Below are 20,711 nucleotides of genomic sequence, written 5' to 3'. Positions count from 1 at the left end.
AAGGTACAGCTTCGTTGATATCCAAGTTCATTTCATGCATTTCCCTTCAATATCAGAAATTCTGTCGAGGGGACTGGCTCCCAGGTCTCCGTGATTCGTTTCAACCTCTATGACCGATCGAGGTATTCGCCCTTATACCTATATAATCTTCCCGTAAACGCCTTTCAATCCAGCCGGTTTTCATCTCACATCATGGACATGATCGAGTTTTGCACGTACGCCTGAGAAAAGAGTTAAGTTAGCCGGAGTTGAATGGATTAAAGGCAGTGGAGAGAAAATCTTACCATCGGCTTGATATCCGGATGAGGCACCGCCTCAAACACCTGGTATTCCAGCTTGAGCTCCGGTCCGATCTTGATGAAGGCACCCTTGTTCTCCGTGGTGTCGCAGTATTTGGGAGCAGAGAACACGGTGATGCAGCGGCCGTCGTGCTCGACCTCGTAACCGTCCATACGAACCTCGTGGGAACGGATGATCGCTTCCAGCCCGTTGTTCTCGCAGAATCGCTTCGTGACGTCGGGTCCGAACTGAAGACCGACACCACGCTTGCTGGGTCCGCGGCCAGGCTCCGTCTGGGGGTCGGTCCACAGCATCTCCATCATCAGACCCTGCTGGCCAGGCTGTCGCTGGTTGTGGCGGTTCAACTTCCGGATGTCGTCCAGGGTGGTCTTGTCGTCGGAGAAGAGACCGCCATGCAGAACCAGATACTTGTTGCCGATCAAGGTGGCCAGCGGTAGGGCGGAGAACGACTCGGAGAACACCTTGAAGACCGTCTCGTTGTACTTGGCCTTGCACTCGCCCTCGAAGCCGTAGACCTTGTTCATGTCGTCCGTCTCGTGGTTTCCGCGGTTCAAAAAGATGCCGTTGGGCCGCAGCCACTTGTAGGCGTACAGGAGCAAGGCAATCTCCGTGGACCACGACCCACGATCCACGAAGTCGCCGTTGAAGAGGTAGGCGTGGGTATCGGTTGGGTAGCCGTTCAACCGGAAGATCTCCAGCAGGTCAAAGAACTGGCCGTGGGTGTCACCGCAAACCGTCAACCGCTTGCCCTGGTCCACGCCAATCTCGACCATTGTGGGCTCGGCGTACACGATATCCTTGACGGCCTTGATGATCTGGAAAGCGTACTTGCGGTGGATCTTCTTGCCGTTCTTGAACCGTTCAATCATGTCGTCGATGAATTCCTGCGTCATCTCGTTTTCCAATCGCACACCGTCGTAGCTGGCGTCCACCGCCATCGAATCAATATCCAGGTTCTCAAAGGCCGACGGCGGGTCTCCGACTTCAATGGCCTTCTCGAACTGCACCCGACGCACGAGTTTCTCGCAATCCGTCAACTTGATCTTCGCATCGCGGTTATTCGGCTCCCTCTTCACAACGGCCTTGAAGTCTCTTAGAGCATCGCGGTAGTTTAGGATGGCGGTGTTCGCAAGGGCTCGTCTCCAGTAGGCCTAATGACCGTTAGCCGGGGAAGTCCCTCGATTGACTCATAAGTTTGTTCATCATTGTAGTTTTTGGTTTTTCGGAGCATGCTCTCATATTGCGCAGACCGGAACTCAGCCAGACGAACGGTAGCCGACTAACCTTGGTGTAGGAGGGGTCCAATTCTAAGGCCTTGGTAGCATCCGCCACCGCAAAGCCATAGGCCTCGAGTTTGATATGGCACTAGAGAGACCAAGCCGTCAGTACAACACAGTCTTTCCAAGCAGATTTGTAGTTGCCGAAAGTGTCACCAAGACATCCTGACGTACCTGGGCCCGGTTACTGAAGAACGAGGGTTCGCGATCATATTTCTCGATCGCCTGGGTGTAGAAGTCCACTGCCGTAGGCCATTCGTGCTCGGCGAAAGCCTTGTTTCCCTGCACCTTCAGCGCGGTGGCAGCTTCGAGATCGGAGGAAGCCATCGGCGGAGAAAAAGAGGCGAGCGATAAATGAGGGGAAGAATGGAAGGGAAGAGGGGGGAAAGGCGGAATTTAAGGAAAGTCGGCACGAGGGCACAAGAGTTCAAGGGCACAAGGGCACAAGGAGCACCACAAGAATGAGCCAGGAAATGTGCGCAGGTCCAATCCGGAAGACGAGAGAGAAGTGAGAGCGAGAGCGGGCAAAGGCGAGGCTTATCGCATTTTTGGAACGAGGAATCGATTGTTCCCCGAGCGCCCTTTTTCTCCGGTCTTGGCGTTGCCGCAAAGGGTTCGAGAAGCGTCTTTCTTTCAGCGTCACTTCCTTCCAGCTATACAGAAGCTCTTCCTCTCTCTTTCTCACCTTCTGATCCTGATTATAATCATCCACCATCCTCTTTGCCAACCATTCGGTAGAAAAACCTGTACATGTCCTACTACGTCGCCCCAAGCCAGCAGCGCACTCTTCGCGCCTGCATGGTTTGTTCCCTCGTTCAGCTTCACAACGTACGTCCGCTCCCTTTCTCTCCCTCTCCCCTAGCCAAGCATAAAACACAAAAGCTTCTCCCACTGTATTGACGCTAATATCTGTCCCCTGGCTTGCTTTCTGCAGAAATTTATGCGTGAAGGATGTCCTAACTGCGACAACGTGCTCGGCCTGCGCGGCAACAACGACGCCATCCAAGAATGCACCTCTCAGGTCTTCGAGGGCCTCGTTACACTGCGTGATCCGACCACGAGCTGGGTCGCCAGGTGGCAGCGACTGGACGCCTACGTGCCGGGAACGTATGCGGTCAAAGTGACGGGTTCGGTGAGTTTGACGGCTCCTATGTCCTGTGGTTTTGGCGTGAAAGGAAGATGAAGCTAACGTGTGTCAATTCCCTGCGCAGCTCCCCGACGAAATCATCGCCAGTCTCGAAGACTCCGGTGTCAAATACATTCCGTACGTGCCTTTGCCTTTCCGCTATCAGCTCTGTCTGAGTCGCCTTGCTAACAACTGCGCAGTCGGGACGGAAGCACAGGCGAGGAGGAGACTTGATTCGATTCGATACGTTACGAACTTGACTTATTTCGATACGGCGAGCCGAATTCGACTCGACTTTTCTTCCTTCCGACTATCCCATTATACTACATACATGCCATGCCACCCACCTACGTCAGACCCCCGCTTGCACGTCGAGCTCGCTCCTACTTGACAATCGGAGACCAGACGGGCCGGTTCAGGTCCAGCAGAATACATAAAATCGGAGTTATGAGGTTGGGTTTTCCTTCTCGTTCATATTTTGCGCTACGCTACGGGAGCATATCATTTTGGGGATATTTATGTGGAGTTTTTGCTACCTGTTCTTCGGGTCCTTTGACTACTTACCGACCTGTCTATTTCAACTTTCAAACTCAAAAAAACTTGACAAGTGAACTATTCGATACCCGATAGATCAATTAATGTTGTCTGAAACGGCATCGTATTGTTGCTCTCAAGCATTAGAGAAATTCGAGCTCTCTTGTATAATATGGAATCACGGCCTAGATGTGTAGAACAATCTGATATAACCGAAATAGTAAACGTCACCGGATTTACAGGTATTCATGCAGATCACGGGAGTAGACTAGGGATATGTCAAGCATACATATCTAGTATTCTACTTGATTATTTTTCTATTACTTTCTAGGAAAATACCAGCTTAGCTATCAAGTCAGTATAGTACTATATAGTATAGGACTCTTATCAGGCAGTGTCTTAGTAACAAGCAACTATTCGACAAGCCGCTGCGTCATTCTGAATTACTTTTGCACAGTAGATCGGGTGATTTCCCCCGGGCGATCAAGGAACACATTCACCCATGCAGGGTGTCTGTACCACCTTGCATACCAAGCCATCGCCATCTTGCCATTCCAGCCCCCGTATAAAGACCTACGTTGATGCAAACCCCGTCCTGCCCAGGCTAACTATTAAGCAGCCAACTTCATACGTCCCAACTTACGTCTTCGCAACTGAGAACCCAAGAGTATCATGACATCCGGAATATATCAACGATCGCCATATCCCTTGGCCGGATCTCAAAGGTCCAAAGCGCGGCCACTCTTCTATGAGAACGAGAACGAGAGCGAGGACGAGGACGAAGATGACGATGAAGTCTCCATTGCCGACCCCAATGCCATTGCCCGTAGAAGTCGAGAGCAAAAGGTCCTTGTCCTGCAGTGGACGTACATGGTCCTCGGCTCATTTCTGGCGCTGGGCATTTGGGCGATCATTCGAACTCTATCTGGTCGCCGATAACTACATACACACCGAGTATGTATGTACATGTGCGGAGGGATTCCGCAGTCCTCCAATTCACTACGTCGAGGCTAGAAATGATTCTAGACCTTCGAATCAAAATCTCGAAACCCCCTGAGAGATGGTGAGATGATGAGAAACCATCCTAAGTTGAAACCACGCTGAAACCAGAGCTTCAAGTTACATCGATGATCCTCATGTCCATGAAGCTGGCAAGCTGAAACAAAGCTCAGCTGATCTGTTGCAGCTGGTAGTGCAGCTTCATGTACCCACTACTGCACCGATACAAAACCCGAAAGCACGAGTCAGTCGGGGCATGATTTTGCAACATCAAGGGAAAAGATGGGTGTCTAGCGCAAACTTTGCAACCCAGACTCTAACACCGGTACCCTCAACGTGTGTCAACTTCGAGTTCAAACTCAAACCGAGTCCGCCGATATACACCGTAGACGCGGTCCACGCTTGAACTTCCTTGAACGACACCGCTCGATGGCTGGATTTTGGCAACTCACGCTCCTAGGCGCGCATCATGCCATATTTGCAGGATTTGACGCCGATCGGTGGAATTTGGTTCCTGCAGTGGAGACTGGGTGGAGTCAACTGAAGATCGGCAATGTTTTGTTCCTTTGGGCCGGACACTCCCCGTTCTCCATCAGTCAATATGAGATGCTAGGGGACGATCTTATGACGATATGATAAGTATAGTGATCAGTGTATCAATTATATACAGAAATGCAATGTGAAAATGTAGGTAGTATGCTCGTCGTAGCGCCAGAAATTCGTGAAGATACCAAACCGTCATAAATGTACAATGGGTGAAGAAATAACATGTTAGAGAATACAGTATTCAAATATAACTCCTGTCGCCGAATGGTGACTCGGGGAGTGATTCCCGCGTGAGAGAGATCGTAGATCCATCGCTACCTGGCGAAGTAATCACGGTACCGCTGTCCTTCAATTCGAACTTGTGAGTCGGAGTTGCAACCCGAGTATGGTTCGATTTGACCCCGGCGTTGTTTTCCATGGCATCGCTTGGATCCCTCGACTCTGTCCACGTCTCCATTTCGACCGTCCGCACAACCTCCATACGATCCAGCGCATTGCCGTAATGGCGCGACTCATGCTTGGAATTCTTGGAGCGACCGGTCGAACCCCACAGCTTTTGAGAGGGGTTCTGTTGGTCGTACGATGCGTAGTTGCGGCTGGATTGAAGCAAGCGAGGCAGGAAGAATGCAATGAGTGGCCTCAACGCAGGTGCCGACGCACAGATCTTAAAGATAGTTAGTACCGAGAGCGAAAGAGGTTGGAATGGAAGAAAGAGCATACCAAGCCAATGCTTATCTCTATGGTCGCGGCCAGCAAGACCGGCCATCCCAACCAAGTTGTGTCGTAAGAGGCAACCATACTCTTCCACACATATACCGTCCGAATCGAACCCGCGACGTTGACCACGATACCCAGTCCAAAGATCGAGATCACTGCGATGCGTTGTCGGGCGGGAAGCTTCAGGTTCCAGATCAATGGCATAGGAAGAACCGTGGCAAGGAAATCGGTAAAGATGTTGACGACGCTAGCAGAAAACACCATATAACCGTCGTTCATACAGTGGTGTGGATATTTCGGCATGAAGTCCCAGTACGCGTGTATAGGCCTGATTCAGACAATTCGTTAGCAAGTCGTATAGATTGCAAGGCCATAGTATGCATCGGAAAAATACTTACTTGCATTGGAAAATGGATAGCACAGTGAAGAGAGTGCAACAGATCGTGACAAAAACCATGGCGACGATCAAGACAACGTTGTACCACCGGTACAAGCCCTTGCTACCACGTCCAAGAAGGCGTTTGCAAAACCATAGAACGGAGAGCTTGGTGATTGACGAAGCCAAGGAAAAGAGAAGTTGGAAGGAAAGGTTGAGTTTGGAATTCGTGGGAATCCATTCCAACGGAACATCCCACATGTGTCTATCCCATCCCCACTGCTCGGTTGCCATCGATATGACTGCGCACATGCCAATTGCAAAGATCTAGTGACCGGGTCAGCAAATGCCAGGTCGCTCTGTGATTCGCCCAAGCATACCAGAGCAATCACGATCAAGATATCATCAAATCCAGGGCTGCATGTGATTCGTAGACGAGTATAGAGGCGAAGGCAGGTTACGACGAATGCCAAAGAGGTACCGACAACGTTGACTATGAACGCAGAGTTGCCGCGAGTCGGGGGATCGGTATAGTTGGGTGTCGGCCATGACATCAAAACCTCAGGGGGTGGAAGCCGCATGGTGATAGATAGATTATGTTTTCGAAAGCTGTCTAAAGATGTCGATTGGAGATTCCGCAGGGGGGTTATAAGAAGGAGCGCTGGTGTCAATAAAATTGCGAAATGATTCAAGTGAAACCGACAACCCCAGTCAAGTGGTCATAGTTTGCATGGCCATTCTCCGTGTTAACGATCTGCTGTGAGGGATGTCAAGTAGAAGGGGCAATTAAGCCACCAGATCGCCGGCTTAATTTCGTAGACAAGATAATGAGTCTAGACGAGGGGCATCTGGCGAGAAGATATACCATTGTCGGCCGTGCCCACTCCCTTAAGGCCCGAGTCAGTAGAGAAACACCAGCAGTGTGGGCTTTTTGGAACCAGGGACACGGTGCCATTATTTGTGATCAATTTGACTTTCGTGAAAGACCCCTCATGGGCGCACAATTTCAGATCCAGGAACCCACTCCAGACCAAGGGCAGCCAGACGGAATAGCAAACCCTCCAATGATGGTCGTTCGCCACCTCCACCAGGGATGGGACAACCTGTGCAATTGCGAAAGCAGCAGGGGACCCGAAAACTACCGGGGTTTCACGCACGGCAATAGGCAGATCCAGCGACCCAGCGTTCACGTTTTACTCCACCGGCACGGCCAGACGATCTGAGGTCCCAAGGCCCTCGGCGGGTGTCACTGGATGATTTCCCGTCAGACTTGCCAAAGCGATGCTTAGAACCTTGGTTCAGCCCAGGGCAGGTCAAAGCTAATGAGACTCGGCGTTTGAGAGCCTCGAGGCATTGGTTGCGGTCCTCACTGAGATTTGCAGGCGATCCCTGAAAAGGGTCGTAACGAGAGAGACCGAGAGGACGGCTGCCTGGCATCTCGATGAGAAAGTACTCAATACGGGGACATTCTGGTGCTAGTCCAAATCAAATGGACACTATGAAGGACTAGTAGGGATGTGAACCAAAACAGAGACAAGGATGGTACTGCGGTAGGAGCAATTTGGTGGAGGAGGAAAAGCGAGTAAATTGTGGGAGGGAGAAGGAGCCGGTCCGTGACCCCTGGAGAATTCCTCCGTCTTTGCCTCTTTTTTTCGCCTCTTCCCCTCGCCGACTGGGAGGATCGACACCGGTGACTTTGGTTCCTCCTCCCTATTATTTTTTAATCCAGATTAGCATGTCATATGCCGGCAATGCTACCCTCCGAGGCAAAATGCCGGGAATTGAGTCGTGGACAACGTGTGAACTCAACAGTCAAAATTCCATCTTCCCCACAAGTCCGCCCCTTACTTCGTAAAGCAATATTGAATATCTCACAGTCTCGGGATCATGCAATTGTTCAATCATCCGGGGAAAGAGGGGCAATTAAATTAATAAAATAAGACTCAGGCTATTGCGCCCTACGATCAGCTGGTCCAGGACTTATTGACATTAGTTCCCACCATCCACCATTGCAGTGATGAGCGCTCCGTACTGTGTACTGACTACTGAGTAGACTCCCCTTGACTCGTGGGGCTTTAATGTTCTTCTCATGACTGCGTCGGTAGGTAACAGGCTACCTACCCAACTTCCATCTGCACGTTCCCAATCCCGAGGTTACGTTGCTTAAGGTTCTCTAGTCGGAATCCTTCGACATCGTTGCAACTCCAACTCCAGTGATGCCCGCCCGTTCTATTTCCGATGGGACGCCGGAACCAATTCGAGGGAAAACATGGGACTGTTGACATGTGCTGCTTTTCAGCAAATCCGACCGGAGGAACTGGCAGGTGCGGCGGTTTTCCCCCAGTCGCCTTGCGAGGGTGGATCGTCAACAGCCGTCGTCTTGGTCTGGCTTTGAGTTTTCCAACGTTGATATAAACCAAGGTACCCATTTTGCACCAAGGAGGCAATATTGGGTTTGCACGTTGACATGTGGGTATCGAGTCAGGTTCCAACTTCTCGGGTCTGAGGCTGGACAGACTTTCCATCCATTAAGGTTATGCTTTGCATTTCCCTTGAGCCGAGTCGACTTCACGGTGGTAGATACTAGCGTCACGAAGATTGTTCTGTCATCCTGAGGGTGAGATGATCTACCCTGATTAGTAGAGTTGGCCGTCTTTCGATTTATTTCTCTATTTTGAGACCACGCACTGATGCGCAGAATTACCTAACGCAATAACAATGACTCGGTGAAGGGGATTTCCGGCCAGACTGGTGACTTGCTACCAATAAGGCGAAAATCTGCCAAATCCCAGGTCAAAGCTAGTTCCAGATAAAGCCTGGATTGGCTTAAAGGATTCTCAAATAGTAAGCGATCAGAGCATGTGGATCCGACAAGCTCAATAGTCGATGAAAATCATCAACCCACTTATCAGGGAACGGGTCTGATCACTGATCTTCCTGTGACATCCTGGGTGATCAAGTGAAAATGAGCTCTTTTCGCAACTGACGACAGAGTACGGACTATGCTCTTGTCGTACAGTGCACGTATAACAAATGGTTTCAATCATTGCGTCAATCAATGCCAAATCAAATATAGCAGCACATAGTTGAGTATTTGGCACGAGGATCATCAAAAGAGTCGCCCTCAACATCCATTTCCCCTGCTAATCCCGCAAAACAACTCTAAATCAAGCATCTATTCACATTGAGGCTTCAATAGGCACTCGATAGACAGGCATCCTCCTTGGATACAATTGAAGAATCCATCTAACCGGAGTACAATCTAACATTTCGCAGATCGCAGGCATCTCAGGGGCAACGGATCAAGGGAAAGTATGCTTTACCTTTCTCACTCTCAGAACCTAGATCAAGTCCCTGAAATCCGTTGATTTTCGATGGCAAACCTACCCCCCAGCCAATTTACACGCACAGTCAACGCTGTGTTGCAATCTCCACCACCAGTGCCATCCGTAGGTCTCCATCTGACGGATGGACCCAGCGTCATACACACTGGCATTCTCGGATGATCGACCTTCAACTTCTATAAGGCCTACCTTACATTACCTATCCAGACACACTATCTCGGCTCCCTCATCGGCACATCCAAAATTTTCAAGGTTCTCAGGGCCTAAAGTTAATTGAGTATCGGGGATTCGGGGAGGAACTGGTCACTCAGAACCAATACTTGATTCGGGTCCGATCAAACCTTTTCCTTCTTGCATTCTACCCTCTAAATCACACTCACTCGGACGAAAGTCTCGGAAGATGTGGTGGCCAAACCATGGTTATCAAGTGGCAACTTCCCGGCAAGCTATGCAGGGACCAACGCCAACTACCTTGAACATCCCATGAATTGGAGCAAGAATCTTCGGCACTATATGCCGCATACAAATTTTTAAATGCGTTGTTATATAGAATAAAATTTCCGAATCTTGGAGGTATCTCCAATCGATGTGGAGCTGTCTTCACTGCGACGTCCTACTTGATGTGGTCAGATTGAAGTTAAAGCCATACCCTACCATTCTATGACAAAGCTTAATTCGACTAACTACCCATTCAGGGGTATAAAGAACGGATGCTCTCAACTGCCGAGTCCCTAGATCGACGCAATACTTTGTAGATGAGGCATTTTCTTTTAGCTTGATGGAATTGATTCGGAATCCAAATCACATATTTGTAAGAATCAAGGTACGGAAGCTTCAGAACAGCTCTGAACGGTTCTAGAACCATCAATCTTATGAACGAAGATTCGCCACTTTATATTATTCGATCAACAGGTTTCAGTAGCACACTCGGGTCAAAGAGCAGAAAGCCCGAGCGAAGCTAATGGAGTACATAATATGAGAAAATAAGCATACAAATGTTCTGATTTCCCAAAGGAATTTTGACTTTCTATTATTTGGTGCCTGAGGTGCAGGCTTGCCAATAGTTCAGCATTTGTCTACTCCTCTATCTATTATCTATGTATGTAGCACCTCGGAAGGCTCTTTTCTGATATATAAATCCAACACCTCAATATTGCCGAGTAATTTCGAATGTCCGGGTTAGTACATAGTAGCAAGTATAACTCTCCGTATGAGGAGATCCATCAAATGATTCATCGCTTTGACTAACGGCAATTAGACCATGTTCCATCTCGTTGAACAATATGTAATCAATATATGGGAGTCGGCTGGACCACGTATGCAAGTCTCAGAAGATACACACAAGGTCAAAGAGAAAGTAAATCCCCTTGAAAGTCCTGGAGAGCAACTGTGGTTATCGAGTTGAATGGATAATACATCCATTATGCCAACTATTATCATATGCAGTTCCTTTGGCAGCTATCTTGCCATTGCGAACTCACCTAAACGAAGTGCTTTGGATATTTCGCGCGCTTTTACTCATGGAGAATAGAAGATATTTACCCTCAATCCCAGACTCACCGCCGATATACCTCATTGCGAAGCAAAAGGAAGAAAAGTATGATTCTGAAAGAGCCACGAGCCTTGCTTAACACTACCCAACTGGATTGCTCAACTGCTCTCCACCCAAGTACACAAGTATTGCCACCCGTAGAAAACTTTACTGGAATATGTTACACATACGGAGTAGTTCTTCTTGGATGACCGCACAGATCTCAGAAGGCTACGTCAGAATGAGCGAGATATTTATATATATGTATATCGCCTCAACGTGTGCAACACTGCCCAGAAATCTGCCCGAAAATGTAACATGTCGGTTTTATTTGGGCTGGGTGGCGGTTCACCTTACCCTCCGTGCGTCATTATGGGCCGATTCAAGATACCTCAGCTTGGGTTGAGTGAGAGTGAGGTTTTCCTTGAATGTTGAGTATTTTGATGTAATTTTCGAGTATAAACAATGTTTAAATATTTCTATCTGGTTGAATCATATCTGCCGGGTAACTGGATAAAATACTAGAATCTACTTCTTTCGGATATTTGTGAGCATTGGGATGAATGTCGTGTCAATCTACCTTCCGGACGAAGAATGCGATCCGACGATATTTACCCCTCACATTTCAGCGGAGAAAAAAAAGCAAGAACATGCATTATGCACAAGGCATTGTGTTTGACTTGGGATGCGCTCCAGTGTCAATTGCTTTCTTCTATCAGTCTCCAAGCAGAGCTGTGGGATTGTTTGGTTTAGAAGATCGGGGTACAAAAAAAGAAAACTGAAGATCTGAGAGTGACAGTAAATTTGGATCATCCGGCCGACCGATCACGTTCACAGCGGAAACCGAGAGACTGTGGGAGTAAATGCTTCGAACGGAGTATGTATTAATAAACCCCAGAAAACCGCGCGTTCGTTGTGCGATATTAAGAGGTATTAATTGACCCCACCGGTCAATACAGACACGTAAATGGTTTATAAATAGTAAATCGGAATCTCGACTAGTTAGAGGGGGAAGATCGAGATGACGGAGAATTAATCGCGATAGCATCGTCGGATGGCCATTGCGAGTGGAAATCTCGAGAACTACGGCGTACTCCGAACACCTTCACATCCTGGCTCTGTTTGTCCCCCCTGGCAGGACAGAATGTTGTACTTGACTACATGAAAATTGAGACGGTGCAAGCATGTTGATCTCGACTTGTCAGATGGAGCGGTCGCCAATCAAGACATTCGCGGCGTGTCGCGCGCCCCAGTATTTTGGCTGTGCACACCGGCGATTCCATTGGCCCACAATTTGTTTTCAGGTTTGGCCACGGCAGAAGATGTATTGGATACCCTGGCGAGTTGAGTTTGCTGTGCAGAGTACACGAGGTCGGTGTCTGGAACAAAGTATGTGTAGACAAAGACTCGTATGCTCTTTGTTTGGATTGAAGCGGAAGTACCGGCATGAGAAGGCCATGAGATGTTTTCGCCCGAAGAGCTAAGTTGCTAAGCCTAGTTGACTCTGACATCCTTCAGGGGCTTTATTTCATGTGCTTCTGGAGCCTGTCAGATAATATGATCGAAAGGCGTAGACCTTGAACACGACCTGAGTGCTGCGTTACTCTATTTTCCTTGCAAGTCGGCGACTCGCTCCAAGACATTCTCCTGCGTCGGGCCAACTTTAAAAGCTGCAAATCAGAATCAGGGACGAACTCTATTGCGTGTCATCCATGCGCAGGGGGAAATGGCGCAGACGCTCAGCGGACAAGAAATCCAAGATGAAGAGCAGCCCGTGTGTCTGGTACATAGTAGACTAGTAGTGCATGGGGATGCTTAGTCGACTTAGCAGGTGTTTGCCCATGGGGAATCATCATGGAACCATGGTCTGCAAGTGAAGACAGTTTTGACACGAAGAGATCCATGAAAGACAAGACAAAAAGAAAAAGGAAAGGGTGCGCTGGCGTTGTTTCACATTCAGGAGAGACGAATGAGCGGGCCTTGGATGGAGCGGAACGACCCGTATGACATTTTAGCCCGCGTGGCGCAGTCGAACGCCGTTGTGCAGCGGTGAAACAGGGGACCCAGACCGATCCATCTGCTGGCGGAAAGAGGCAACCATTGCTCTTTTTGGCCTGCGGGATCCATTCCTCCCTGACCCGAGACACTCGCACCTTCCTAGAGGGGACGATACTGTACTGTGTACTCAGTGTACACTGTAGGTACAGTATACCTACCTACTGTATGTGCTATGTAGTATGTACCCAGAGGAATCCTCCATACACAAAGTACCGTACACGAGTATCCTGTACAAGGCTTACTCGATCCAGAGGAATTAATTTACGAAGCCCCGGGAGGCGGCGCCTCTTTTTTCTGTCAGATTCCTGTAGCCGATCATTTTTACTACTTGCACGCTGGAGTCTCACGGCTCAGTCCACTTTCTTCCCCTTCCCTTCCTTTCCCTTCCCTTCTCATCTTCTTCCATCGCTTGGGTATGATCGCTCTTTAATTTCCCCTACCTACCTACTACTGTGACTTTATATTATTAGCTTCTCTCGTTCACGCTACTGGGTTAGCGACCTCTTCTGATAATATCACTCGTCCATCTCCTGTCCTTTTCCGCGGGAGAACAAACTTTTACTTTTTGATTGTTTCATTTGCTTACTCCCTCTCTTCGATCTCACCGGCCCTTCTCACTCTTACGCCATGGAAGGCAGCTCGGCTCCCCCTGCAGATGTCGCAGGTCCAACTGGAGACGCCGCGCCTCCCGTCCAGTCTAACGTGCACTCTCACGCCGTCCATCACGATCAGGGCACCACCACCCCGGACGATAAATCGGCCTCCTCTTCCACTCGTCGTGTGCACATCACTCCTCGTCCAACCTTCATGGAGAACCTAGCCAACTCTCGTGACTCCCAGTTCATGCTGGACCGTCGAAATTCCAGCGAGATCGACCGTTACTTTGTAGGCCTTCTCCCATGCCGCTTGCCGACTCTGTCTGGCGGGTCTGGCGCGTGCTGACTTGCCCTCGATTCTATAGCACGGTCCTCGCGATCTCGACAAACACTCAAAATGGCCCATCTTTCTTCGAATGCACGGCAGTGTCTTGCCGAAGTTGATTCTTCCCCTGACGTTTGTCGCCGCCTGGTCGACTGTCATCACCTGCATCGCCAAGTTTGTCCATGATAGTAAGTCGTCTACCGATGTCTAGAAGGTCAATTCCAGTCTAACCGCATCCTAGTTGGAATCAACAACATTCTGCTCACGGTCACCGGTTTCGTGGTCGGTCTGGCTCTCTCCTTCAGAAGTTCAACTGCGTACGAGAGGTAAGCTGAGCGCCAGTGTCTTTCCACCGGGTTCATCAGGACGTCCCTCTCTAACTGTCGCAGATGGGCCGACGGCCGAAAGTATTGGTCACTTCTCATTCAGACCTCCCGCAATCTCGCCCGTACAATCTGGGTCAACACCGCAGAGCGAGAGGGAGAGCTCGGAAAGGAGGATTTGCTGGCAAAACTGTATGCTTGGCGTATGCTAAAAAGGATGCTAAAGAAGCGCACTGACACTGTCTAGCACGGGCATGAACCTCATTCTGGCCTTTGCCATCTCCCTTAAGCATAAGCTCCGATTCGAACCCGACGTGGCTTATGAAGATCTTGCGGGTCTCGTAGCCTACCTCGACACCTTCGCCAAAGAAGCTCATGATCGCGAGCACTTGAAGCCTCCCAAGAAGTCTCTGTGGAAATCGGCCGGTGAATACTTGGGCGTCTCATTCGCCGAATCTAACCCCAGGAAATTGATCAAGCGGTCCAAGAAGCCCTTGGGACATTTGCCTTTGGAAATCCTGAACCATCTTTCCGCATACGTCGACAGATGCATTGCGAACGAGACCATGTCTGTTAGCCTTCATCAGGGCCAAGCCAGTGAGTGAAATCCTCCAACATGCCTGGAATGGGCAGCAGCTAGTCGCGGGTTTTTTGTGCTGACATCCTCAAGTCGCTGCGCTGTCTACCTTGAATGAAGTCGTCACCGGCACCGAGCGCGTTTTGGACACCCCTCTGCCCGTCGCGTATAGCATTGCCATCTCCCAGATCTCCTGGCTCTATGTTTTGGCTCTGCCCTTCCAGCTGTACGACACGCTACAATGGGTCACCATTCCTGGATCTATCAGTAAGTTCACCCTGACTCCGTCCTTCCTACCGGGGTGTACTAACATTATCACAGTTGCCGCGTATATCATCCTCGGTCTTGCCACTATTGGCAGTGAAATCGAGAACCCCTTCGGCCACGATGTTAACGACTTGCCTTTGGACACGTATTGCCGACAGATCGCCCTAGAACTGGATATTATTACCGCCATGCCGGCGCCCAAGATGGACGAGTTCGGCACTCGTGACGACAACCTTGTGCTCTTCCCTCTCAGCGCCTCCGGATATCCCGACTGGAAGAACCGCAGCGTTGACGACATCCGTGCTGCGTTGAAAGCCAAGGTGGTCGCCAACACCCCTGAGACGGCGTATTCCGATGCGTCTACCGTCGTGCCCAGTGTTGGCAGCACCAAAAGCAAGCAATCGGTCTAGAAGACAATTTTGATTATACGACATCAGTTTCAACAAAAACGACATCAGCATGAATTGTCAATCAGCGCGAGTCCCTTGTTCTTTCTTTTCTTCCCCTCGTTCAGATATCCCCCCTTTTTATATTTTATCATTTAAAGCCAACCAAATCTCCTGGAGCATGCGAATTGGGCGTCTTAGATCAACTTGGGTTTCGGTGTTATGATGTATTTTTTCGAGAAAAAAGGGAGTCTTGTCGGTCGTTACAGTTGCAGCACTGCGTTTATTCTGAACATTTAACTAGTCTTAAGATGTTGGATATGTACGATCTTTTTCCGTTGTCTAGAATGTCCATGTCGAAGATGACAGCTGAATATATCTGTGGTTCGTTCTTTCAATCTTGGTTTCGTATGATATGATATGATGTACGCTTCTTGAGGTTAAGTTTTCCTCATGGGATGCGGAGTGGATAGTGGTAGGTGTAAACCTTAAGTGATGCTCCCACCCAGCGCATTGGACCTTCGTGGTAAGATCCTGTGCAAGACATGTGTCCCACATCGTACAGCGATATCAGTCTTGGCGGTTCCTGCAGCACTGCATCTAACTCCATGCCTCTGAAGCGACAGAACTATGCATGGTCAGGGCATGGATTATGCGCGCTCACACGCGCATCAAGACCAGGGCCACTTGATGATCCAACTCCCATACCTAATGGCAGGAATACCCGTAGTCTCGATGACCATCTCATCCCTGTAATCCCATCCCTATGACCCCATCCAATAATCATAAAAACTTATTGCCCTTTTCCTCTAGTGAGTCCCCATCTACCGGAGAGAGAGAAGGAGGGACTACTCAGGAACAAACAAATTTCCACCATTCCCATTCACCAACGCGCCTAGATAATTCCCCTTCGCGCACACCCGCCACGCCACGCTGCCGACGACCCCTCCGCCGGCGTTTCCTCCGATCCAGGAACTCAGCGCCGCTGTCACGGCGGGGGCGTCGGCGCTGGGGACGCGGATCCAGGCTATTTTGGGGATGGTAGCGGGAGTGGAGGTGGGGGGAGATGATTGTGTCTGGGGCGTCTCGGACGTGGTTGTCGGCGTGGTTTTGAGGATGTCGATGGATATCGTGGAGCCGGTTAGGCCGAGGAATTGGGTCAGGGCGGAGGTGAGATAGGTGCGTGCTGTGAGGGGGTCGAGGGGTGCGGATTGGACGGAAGGGGAGGTGCCGGGTTGGTGGATTCTGGATTTTTTGGGTGTTAGTTAATCACGGTTGGTTAAAATTTAGTTGGGCAGGGTAGGAGTATGTACAGTTGGAGTTTGAAATATGTCCATGGGGGATTCCGCGATGTGAAGCTAGTGACGGGTGATGATGAGGAGGATGGTTTGGCTGTGGAGGAGACATCGGCATCGGGGGCTTTCCGTTTGACGGATGTCGGTTCTGAGGATATGCTTGGGGACATTTTGTGGTAGATTGATGGATGTGATCGCAATGCGAGAATGGAAAATTGGGTAGATGACTTGGTAGAGACGGATGGTTTGCGCCGGAAAAAAATGTCGGAGGAATTCCCGTGATGTCACGGCGTGTTTTGCGATTACCGTACGGGTTGTGGATGAGGCCCTGGTGCGGTTCTTGGACAACCACAAAACTGAATTTCCCGGCGTTATTTCTGTAAAATAGCTTCTTCAAGCTTTTTTCGTGCTTTCTGCAGGAATCCATCTTCGCCTTCGCTTCCAATGTCCAGGTCCGAAATGCTGACTGTTTTGTCACGCGATTTCAGCCCGCGGGTGACCTCCACGCTGGACTTGGGGACTTGGAAGACCTGATTTGGCGATGATTAGTGAAGTTGAATCGATGATGCATTCAAGAGTAGAGTTCCCTTCAGTTCGTATTCATCACTTTGAAGTGGACTGAGCAACATACCTGCGCCAAAACGCGCGACACGGCCGTGTTTGCTTCGCCATTCCTCGGCACCGCAGCCACGCAGACATCAACCCGTTCTGCTCCTATTGCAGTAATGCCCTCTCGATTGCCAGATGCATTTGGCTTGACATGACAGGAGATGTGCAGGCTGTACCTCAGCGGAATACGTTGACTGCTGTTGCGAGATTTGGTGGTGACATTTTGGACGAGACGCAGGAGGGGGAACGAGGGTCCGGACATGATGGTTGTGGCTTGCAAGATTGAGTTCTCAACTCGCGATCGAGCAATTCATTTATTAATGTGATAAGCACCAATGATGCATAGGATGATATACAGTAAAGGATGGCGAGGTCAGTGGAAGTGTAAATTGGCAGCTGTCAGCCCCGGACCGAAGTCTTGGCTCCCGAGATCGAACTATATATTTTCGGGATGCCGAGAAGATAAACAGACTCCCGTATAGGTACATGCTCTCTGTTAGTAGCTGAAGGCGCTGAGTGAGTGGACCTGTATCTGTAGCATGAGCCTGCATTAGGTTGACCAGAAGACGTTAAATGCTGATAATGCACTTTCACAATTTACTGTACAATTGCCCGTGCCAGGCCTTTGGTATAGATAGAGAATAAGGTATACCTAGTGAAGGGATTTCTGCTATGCTGGAGTTAGATAAGAAAGTCATAGAAAATTTCAAGAGAGTGAGCCGGAGAGGAATATTCTTTCAGAAAAGAAGAAGTGGACTGGGGCATTGTTGTGTTGTTGTCTTCGTAGCAACCAGCCAGGTTTTCACTTGCAAGTGCAAGAAAACATCAACAAGGCAGAGCAAGCACCAGTACTTTGCTCCCTCTCTTCCCCCAACACTTTTTGTCCGGTAAACACTTCTGTTTGTGCCTTGCAGTCATAGACCGGCAAATCACTTCATCCTTTGTTCTTTAAGGTTTACCAGATTGTCTCTATCATTGAAAACGCCTGGCACATGAGCATACCTAGGGGTTCAATCAATCTGGGTGAAGTTCGTTTGTTGTGAAGGTGCCGGAATGCAAGCAGCTTGACTGCCCAGAGTGCTTGTTGTCATCACTGCGCGGATCTGAGTCCGGACCCTCAAATCATGACCTCTGAGCCGAAAGTTGGCGATGCCACCCCTCTCCTCAAATCTGCACCAGCCAATACCAATACATTAAATACGCAAAGACGGAGCCAGGAATCTTCCAGAGCAAAAGCCAGAGCCAGAGTTAGGCCTAGGCCACAGAAGCATACCCCAGGAAGGCCCCGATTTCTGAAATATGTAAGTCGTCAGCCAGCAAACCTAACTGCGTTTCTGTGCACAGTGCTTACTCTGCCATTTTGTAGCCCCTCAGATACATCCTACCCAAGCCTCCTATGCTATCCGGGCACCCTGTTTCCTCTGAGGCTGCTGCAATCGATCAGTCAGGTTCCATCATGGTCAACCGACTTGATACCGACGACACAACTGCCCCTAATTCCGAGCAAGAGAACTGGAGCATAACCAACCTGCCCGACATTCTGTATGTCTTGCGTCCAGGAACCGAACACCTCAAAAGCAGACGTCGCGTCTACAACAACATCGGCCCCATCTTCGGTAAGATGCTTCGTAACCTCCCCGTCCTCCCAACTCGTATCTCCTCTCAAGTTGAAGGCTGGCGTCTGGAAGCCTGGATGCGCCTGGATCGCCGGGTGACTCCGGCAGATATCATGGACCGCGTCAACCCTCTCTTTCGCGTCAACATGACTGAGAACGATGTCGAATACCGGCGCCGCCTGTTCCGCGAGGCCTTCCACATTGCTCTCTGGGGAAACCAGAAGTCTATGAATGAAGTCGGCCGTATGGTGATGGGCATCGGACGTGACCCCAAGATGAACTCCACCAGAGGCTTGACTCCTGGTCTGATCATGCCAGCTGAAGGCGAATCTGGTGGCCGCATCCCCTTGCCTCCACCACCACCTCCAGCTACTCGCATTCGCAACATCCCTGACCCTGAGGCAATGAACCCCATGTCTGGTCCTTCAGGGCCCCTCATGCAGCCGAACGCAGCCGTGATGCCCCAGTACCCAGGTCAGTATATGTCTTCTATCAAAGATCGCGACGACGCGACAGACATCCAGGCCCGCCGGACTCCCATGAACGGCTATATTAGGGCACTGCATCATCGACGAGACCTCAAGATCTTGTATGAGACTCCTCCCAAGGCTAAGTTTCGTGCGGTAGACCAGTCCGACGGCGGATCCTCCATGGCACTTGTGCCCCAGCATCGCACCCCTGGCAGCGACCGCAAAAGAAAGATGGCCTTGGATCCTGACGAGTAAGTGTCGTAGGCTCCGCTTCTGTGCGAAGCTAATTCCAACATCCTAGTGTTTTCAGCCCGACCCCGCGAGTAAGAAACAAGAGAACCTACCATGAGGACATCCCGCCTTTCCCTGCATATCATGGTGTCCCGATTGAACTGGCATCCCACGAGGGACCCCCGGCTCGTTCCTTCCCAGCACCGGTCGAACCTGAACCAGAGCTTGAGATGACTCTCGAAGAGTACTTGGAATACAAAAAGCTTGGGTTCATGGATTTCTTGAATGGCCGCTATTGCGATGACATGGATTTCCCCCAGAACCGCGGCGTAGGAGCTTGGGTGCAATCTTGAGATGTCTTTTGATCTGGCTCTTGGATCCTGTTTTCTGGATTGACCCTGGATTGACGACCGTTCGATTTAGTGAATGACGTCAGACTGTACCTTGGAGACAGCAGGCAGATTCTAGGCATCCGATGGGTTCTTTGTTTGGGAATTATCTGTTTTGCATTCTGTTCACTTTCTACTGGTGGATCCAGGGAGTTTTGTCTTGTATGTGCACCTACTTGAGCTCAAAGTTTTTGTGATTTTCTTGTGTATTCAAGGCAGGGGCTTTACATATGTACAGCAATACCCTAGGCAGCTCTTTGATACAGATAATATGGAGCTTGCCGTTATCAAATGTCATCTTGCCTACAAACGAAACTTGTTTGTATCCTATCGTCCTCCTCAAAGCGAGTAAAAGAACCTTCGAAAAGTCTTCATCATCTAGAGTCCTTCATTTATCCAATATTCCTTGCATTTTTCCGGTTCCAGTCATACATCAGGACACTACCCGAACAAGCCTAGAAATCGACATACCACAATCGCCGACCTCCACCCAGCCTCTTCTGGAGGGCCCTTAAAGCAGTAATGTCTGCTGTGACTGGAACCATCAGTCAAGACCTTCCCAGCCTCCTTAGATGCGGCCGCCAATTCCCCGACAGCCAACACGTGGGTTCTGGGTCGAAGCTGCTAGTGCGATCGACCAAAGTGGGTCTGGCAGATCCGGGGTAGACATGACACTCGTGCTGCAGGAACAGGTCCCGAAGGGAACGGCAGCGCAGACAGCTCGACCACGGCAGATAAAGTATTCGATATGGGGTTCATTCTAAAGAGGGAACCTGGGAGAATAATCAAGATTGACAAAGAGTTTTGAACGGCTGTCAT

The 20,711-nt window shown here is 49.8% G+C and overlaps 8 protein-coding genes across 8 annotated transcripts; 4 read left to right on the top strand and 4 right to left on the bottom strand.

Moving 5' to 3' along the window:
• Positions 1-185: 185 nt before the first annotated feature.
• Positions 186-1,904, bottom strand: ppt1 (protein serine/threonine phosphatase PPT1; the record flags this gene model as incomplete). Its single annotated transcript, XM_046089851.1, has 4 exons — positions 186-221; positions 285-1,451; positions 1,585-1,665; positions 1,752-1,904. The coding sequence occupies 4 exons, from the start codon at positions 1,902-1,904 to the stop codon at positions 186-188; spliced, it is 1,437 nt and encodes a 478-aa protein (XP_045945823.1).
• A 423-nt stretch (positions 1,905-2,327) lies between these two features.
• On the top strand, positions 2,328-2,937 carry spt4 (transcription elongation factor SPT4; the record flags this gene model as incomplete). The annotated part of the gene is made up of 4 exons (XM_046089850.1): positions 2,328-2,405; positions 2,512-2,709; positions 2,789-2,841; positions 2,904-2,937. The coding sequence occupies 4 exons, from the start codon at positions 2,328-2,330 to the stop codon at positions 2,935-2,937; spliced, it is 363 nt and encodes a 120-aa protein (XP_045945822.1).
• A 972-nt stretch (positions 2,938-3,909) lies between these two features.
• LDX57_008122 (uncharacterized protein) lies at positions 3,910-4,176 on the top strand (the record flags this gene model as incomplete). The annotated part of the gene is made up of 1 exon (XM_046089849.1): positions 3,910-4,176. One exon carries the CDS (start codon positions 3,910-3,912, stop codon positions 4,174-4,176), a length of 267 nt encoding a protein of 88 aa, XP_045945821.1.
• An 847-nt stretch (positions 4,177-5,023) lies between these two features.
• On the bottom strand, positions 5,024-6,456 carry LDX57_008121 (uncharacterized protein; the record flags this gene model as incomplete). Its single annotated transcript, XM_046089848.1, has 4 exons — positions 5,024-5,446; positions 5,503-5,827; positions 5,898-6,202; positions 6,256-6,456. 4 exons carry the CDS (start codon positions 6,454-6,456, stop codon positions 5,024-5,026), a joined length of 1,254 nt encoding a protein of 417 aa, XP_045945820.1.
• A 6,979-nt stretch (positions 6,457-13,435) lies between these two features.
• On the top strand, positions 13,436-15,306 carry LDX57_008120 (UPF0187 domain membrane protein; the record flags this gene model as incomplete). Its single annotated transcript, XM_046089847.1, has 7 exons — positions 13,436-13,693; positions 13,770-13,917; positions 13,971-14,055; positions 14,119-14,244; positions 14,300-14,649; positions 14,723-14,896; positions 14,951-15,306. The coding sequence occupies 7 exons, from the start codon at positions 13,436-13,438 to the stop codon at positions 15,304-15,306; spliced, it is 1,497 nt and encodes a 498-aa protein (XP_045945819.1).
• An 824-nt stretch (positions 15,307-16,130) lies between these two features.
• Positions 16,131-16,747, bottom strand: LDX57_008119 (uncharacterized protein; the record flags this gene model as incomplete). The annotated part of the gene is made up of 2 exons (XM_046089846.1): positions 16,131-16,527; positions 16,596-16,747. 2 exons carry the CDS (start codon positions 16,745-16,747, stop codon positions 16,131-16,133), a joined length of 549 nt encoding a protein of 182 aa, XP_045945818.1.
• Positions 16,748-16,948: 201 nt separating this feature from the next.
• On the bottom strand, positions 16,949-17,448 carry LDX57_008118 (DUF167 domain-containing protein; the record flags this gene model as incomplete). Its single annotated transcript, XM_046089845.1, has 2 exons — positions 16,949-17,107; positions 17,209-17,448. The coding sequence occupies 2 exons, from the start codon at positions 17,446-17,448 to the stop codon at positions 16,949-16,951; spliced, it is 399 nt and encodes a 132-aa protein (XP_045945817.1).
• Positions 17,449-18,642: 1,194 nt separating this feature from the next.
• Positions 18,643-19,856, top strand: LDX57_008117 (uncharacterized protein; the record flags this gene model as incomplete). Its single annotated transcript, XM_046089844.1, has 2 exons — positions 18,643-19,523; positions 19,574-19,856. 2 exons carry the CDS (start codon positions 18,643-18,645, stop codon positions 19,854-19,856), a joined length of 1,164 nt encoding a protein of 387 aa, XP_045945816.1.
• Positions 19,857-20,711: the final 855 nt, after the last annotated feature.

This window comes from Aspergillus melleus, assembly GCF_016097325.1.
Source record: "Aspergillus melleus strain CBS 546.65 chromosome Unknown contig4, whole genome shotgun sequence".
In the NCBI taxonomy this organism is placed as follows: Eukaryota; Fungi; Ascomycota; class Eurotiomycetes; order Eurotiales; family Aspergillaceae; genus Aspergillus; species Aspergillus melleus.
This window is presented reverse-complemented; position numbering and strand designations above follow the sequence as displayed.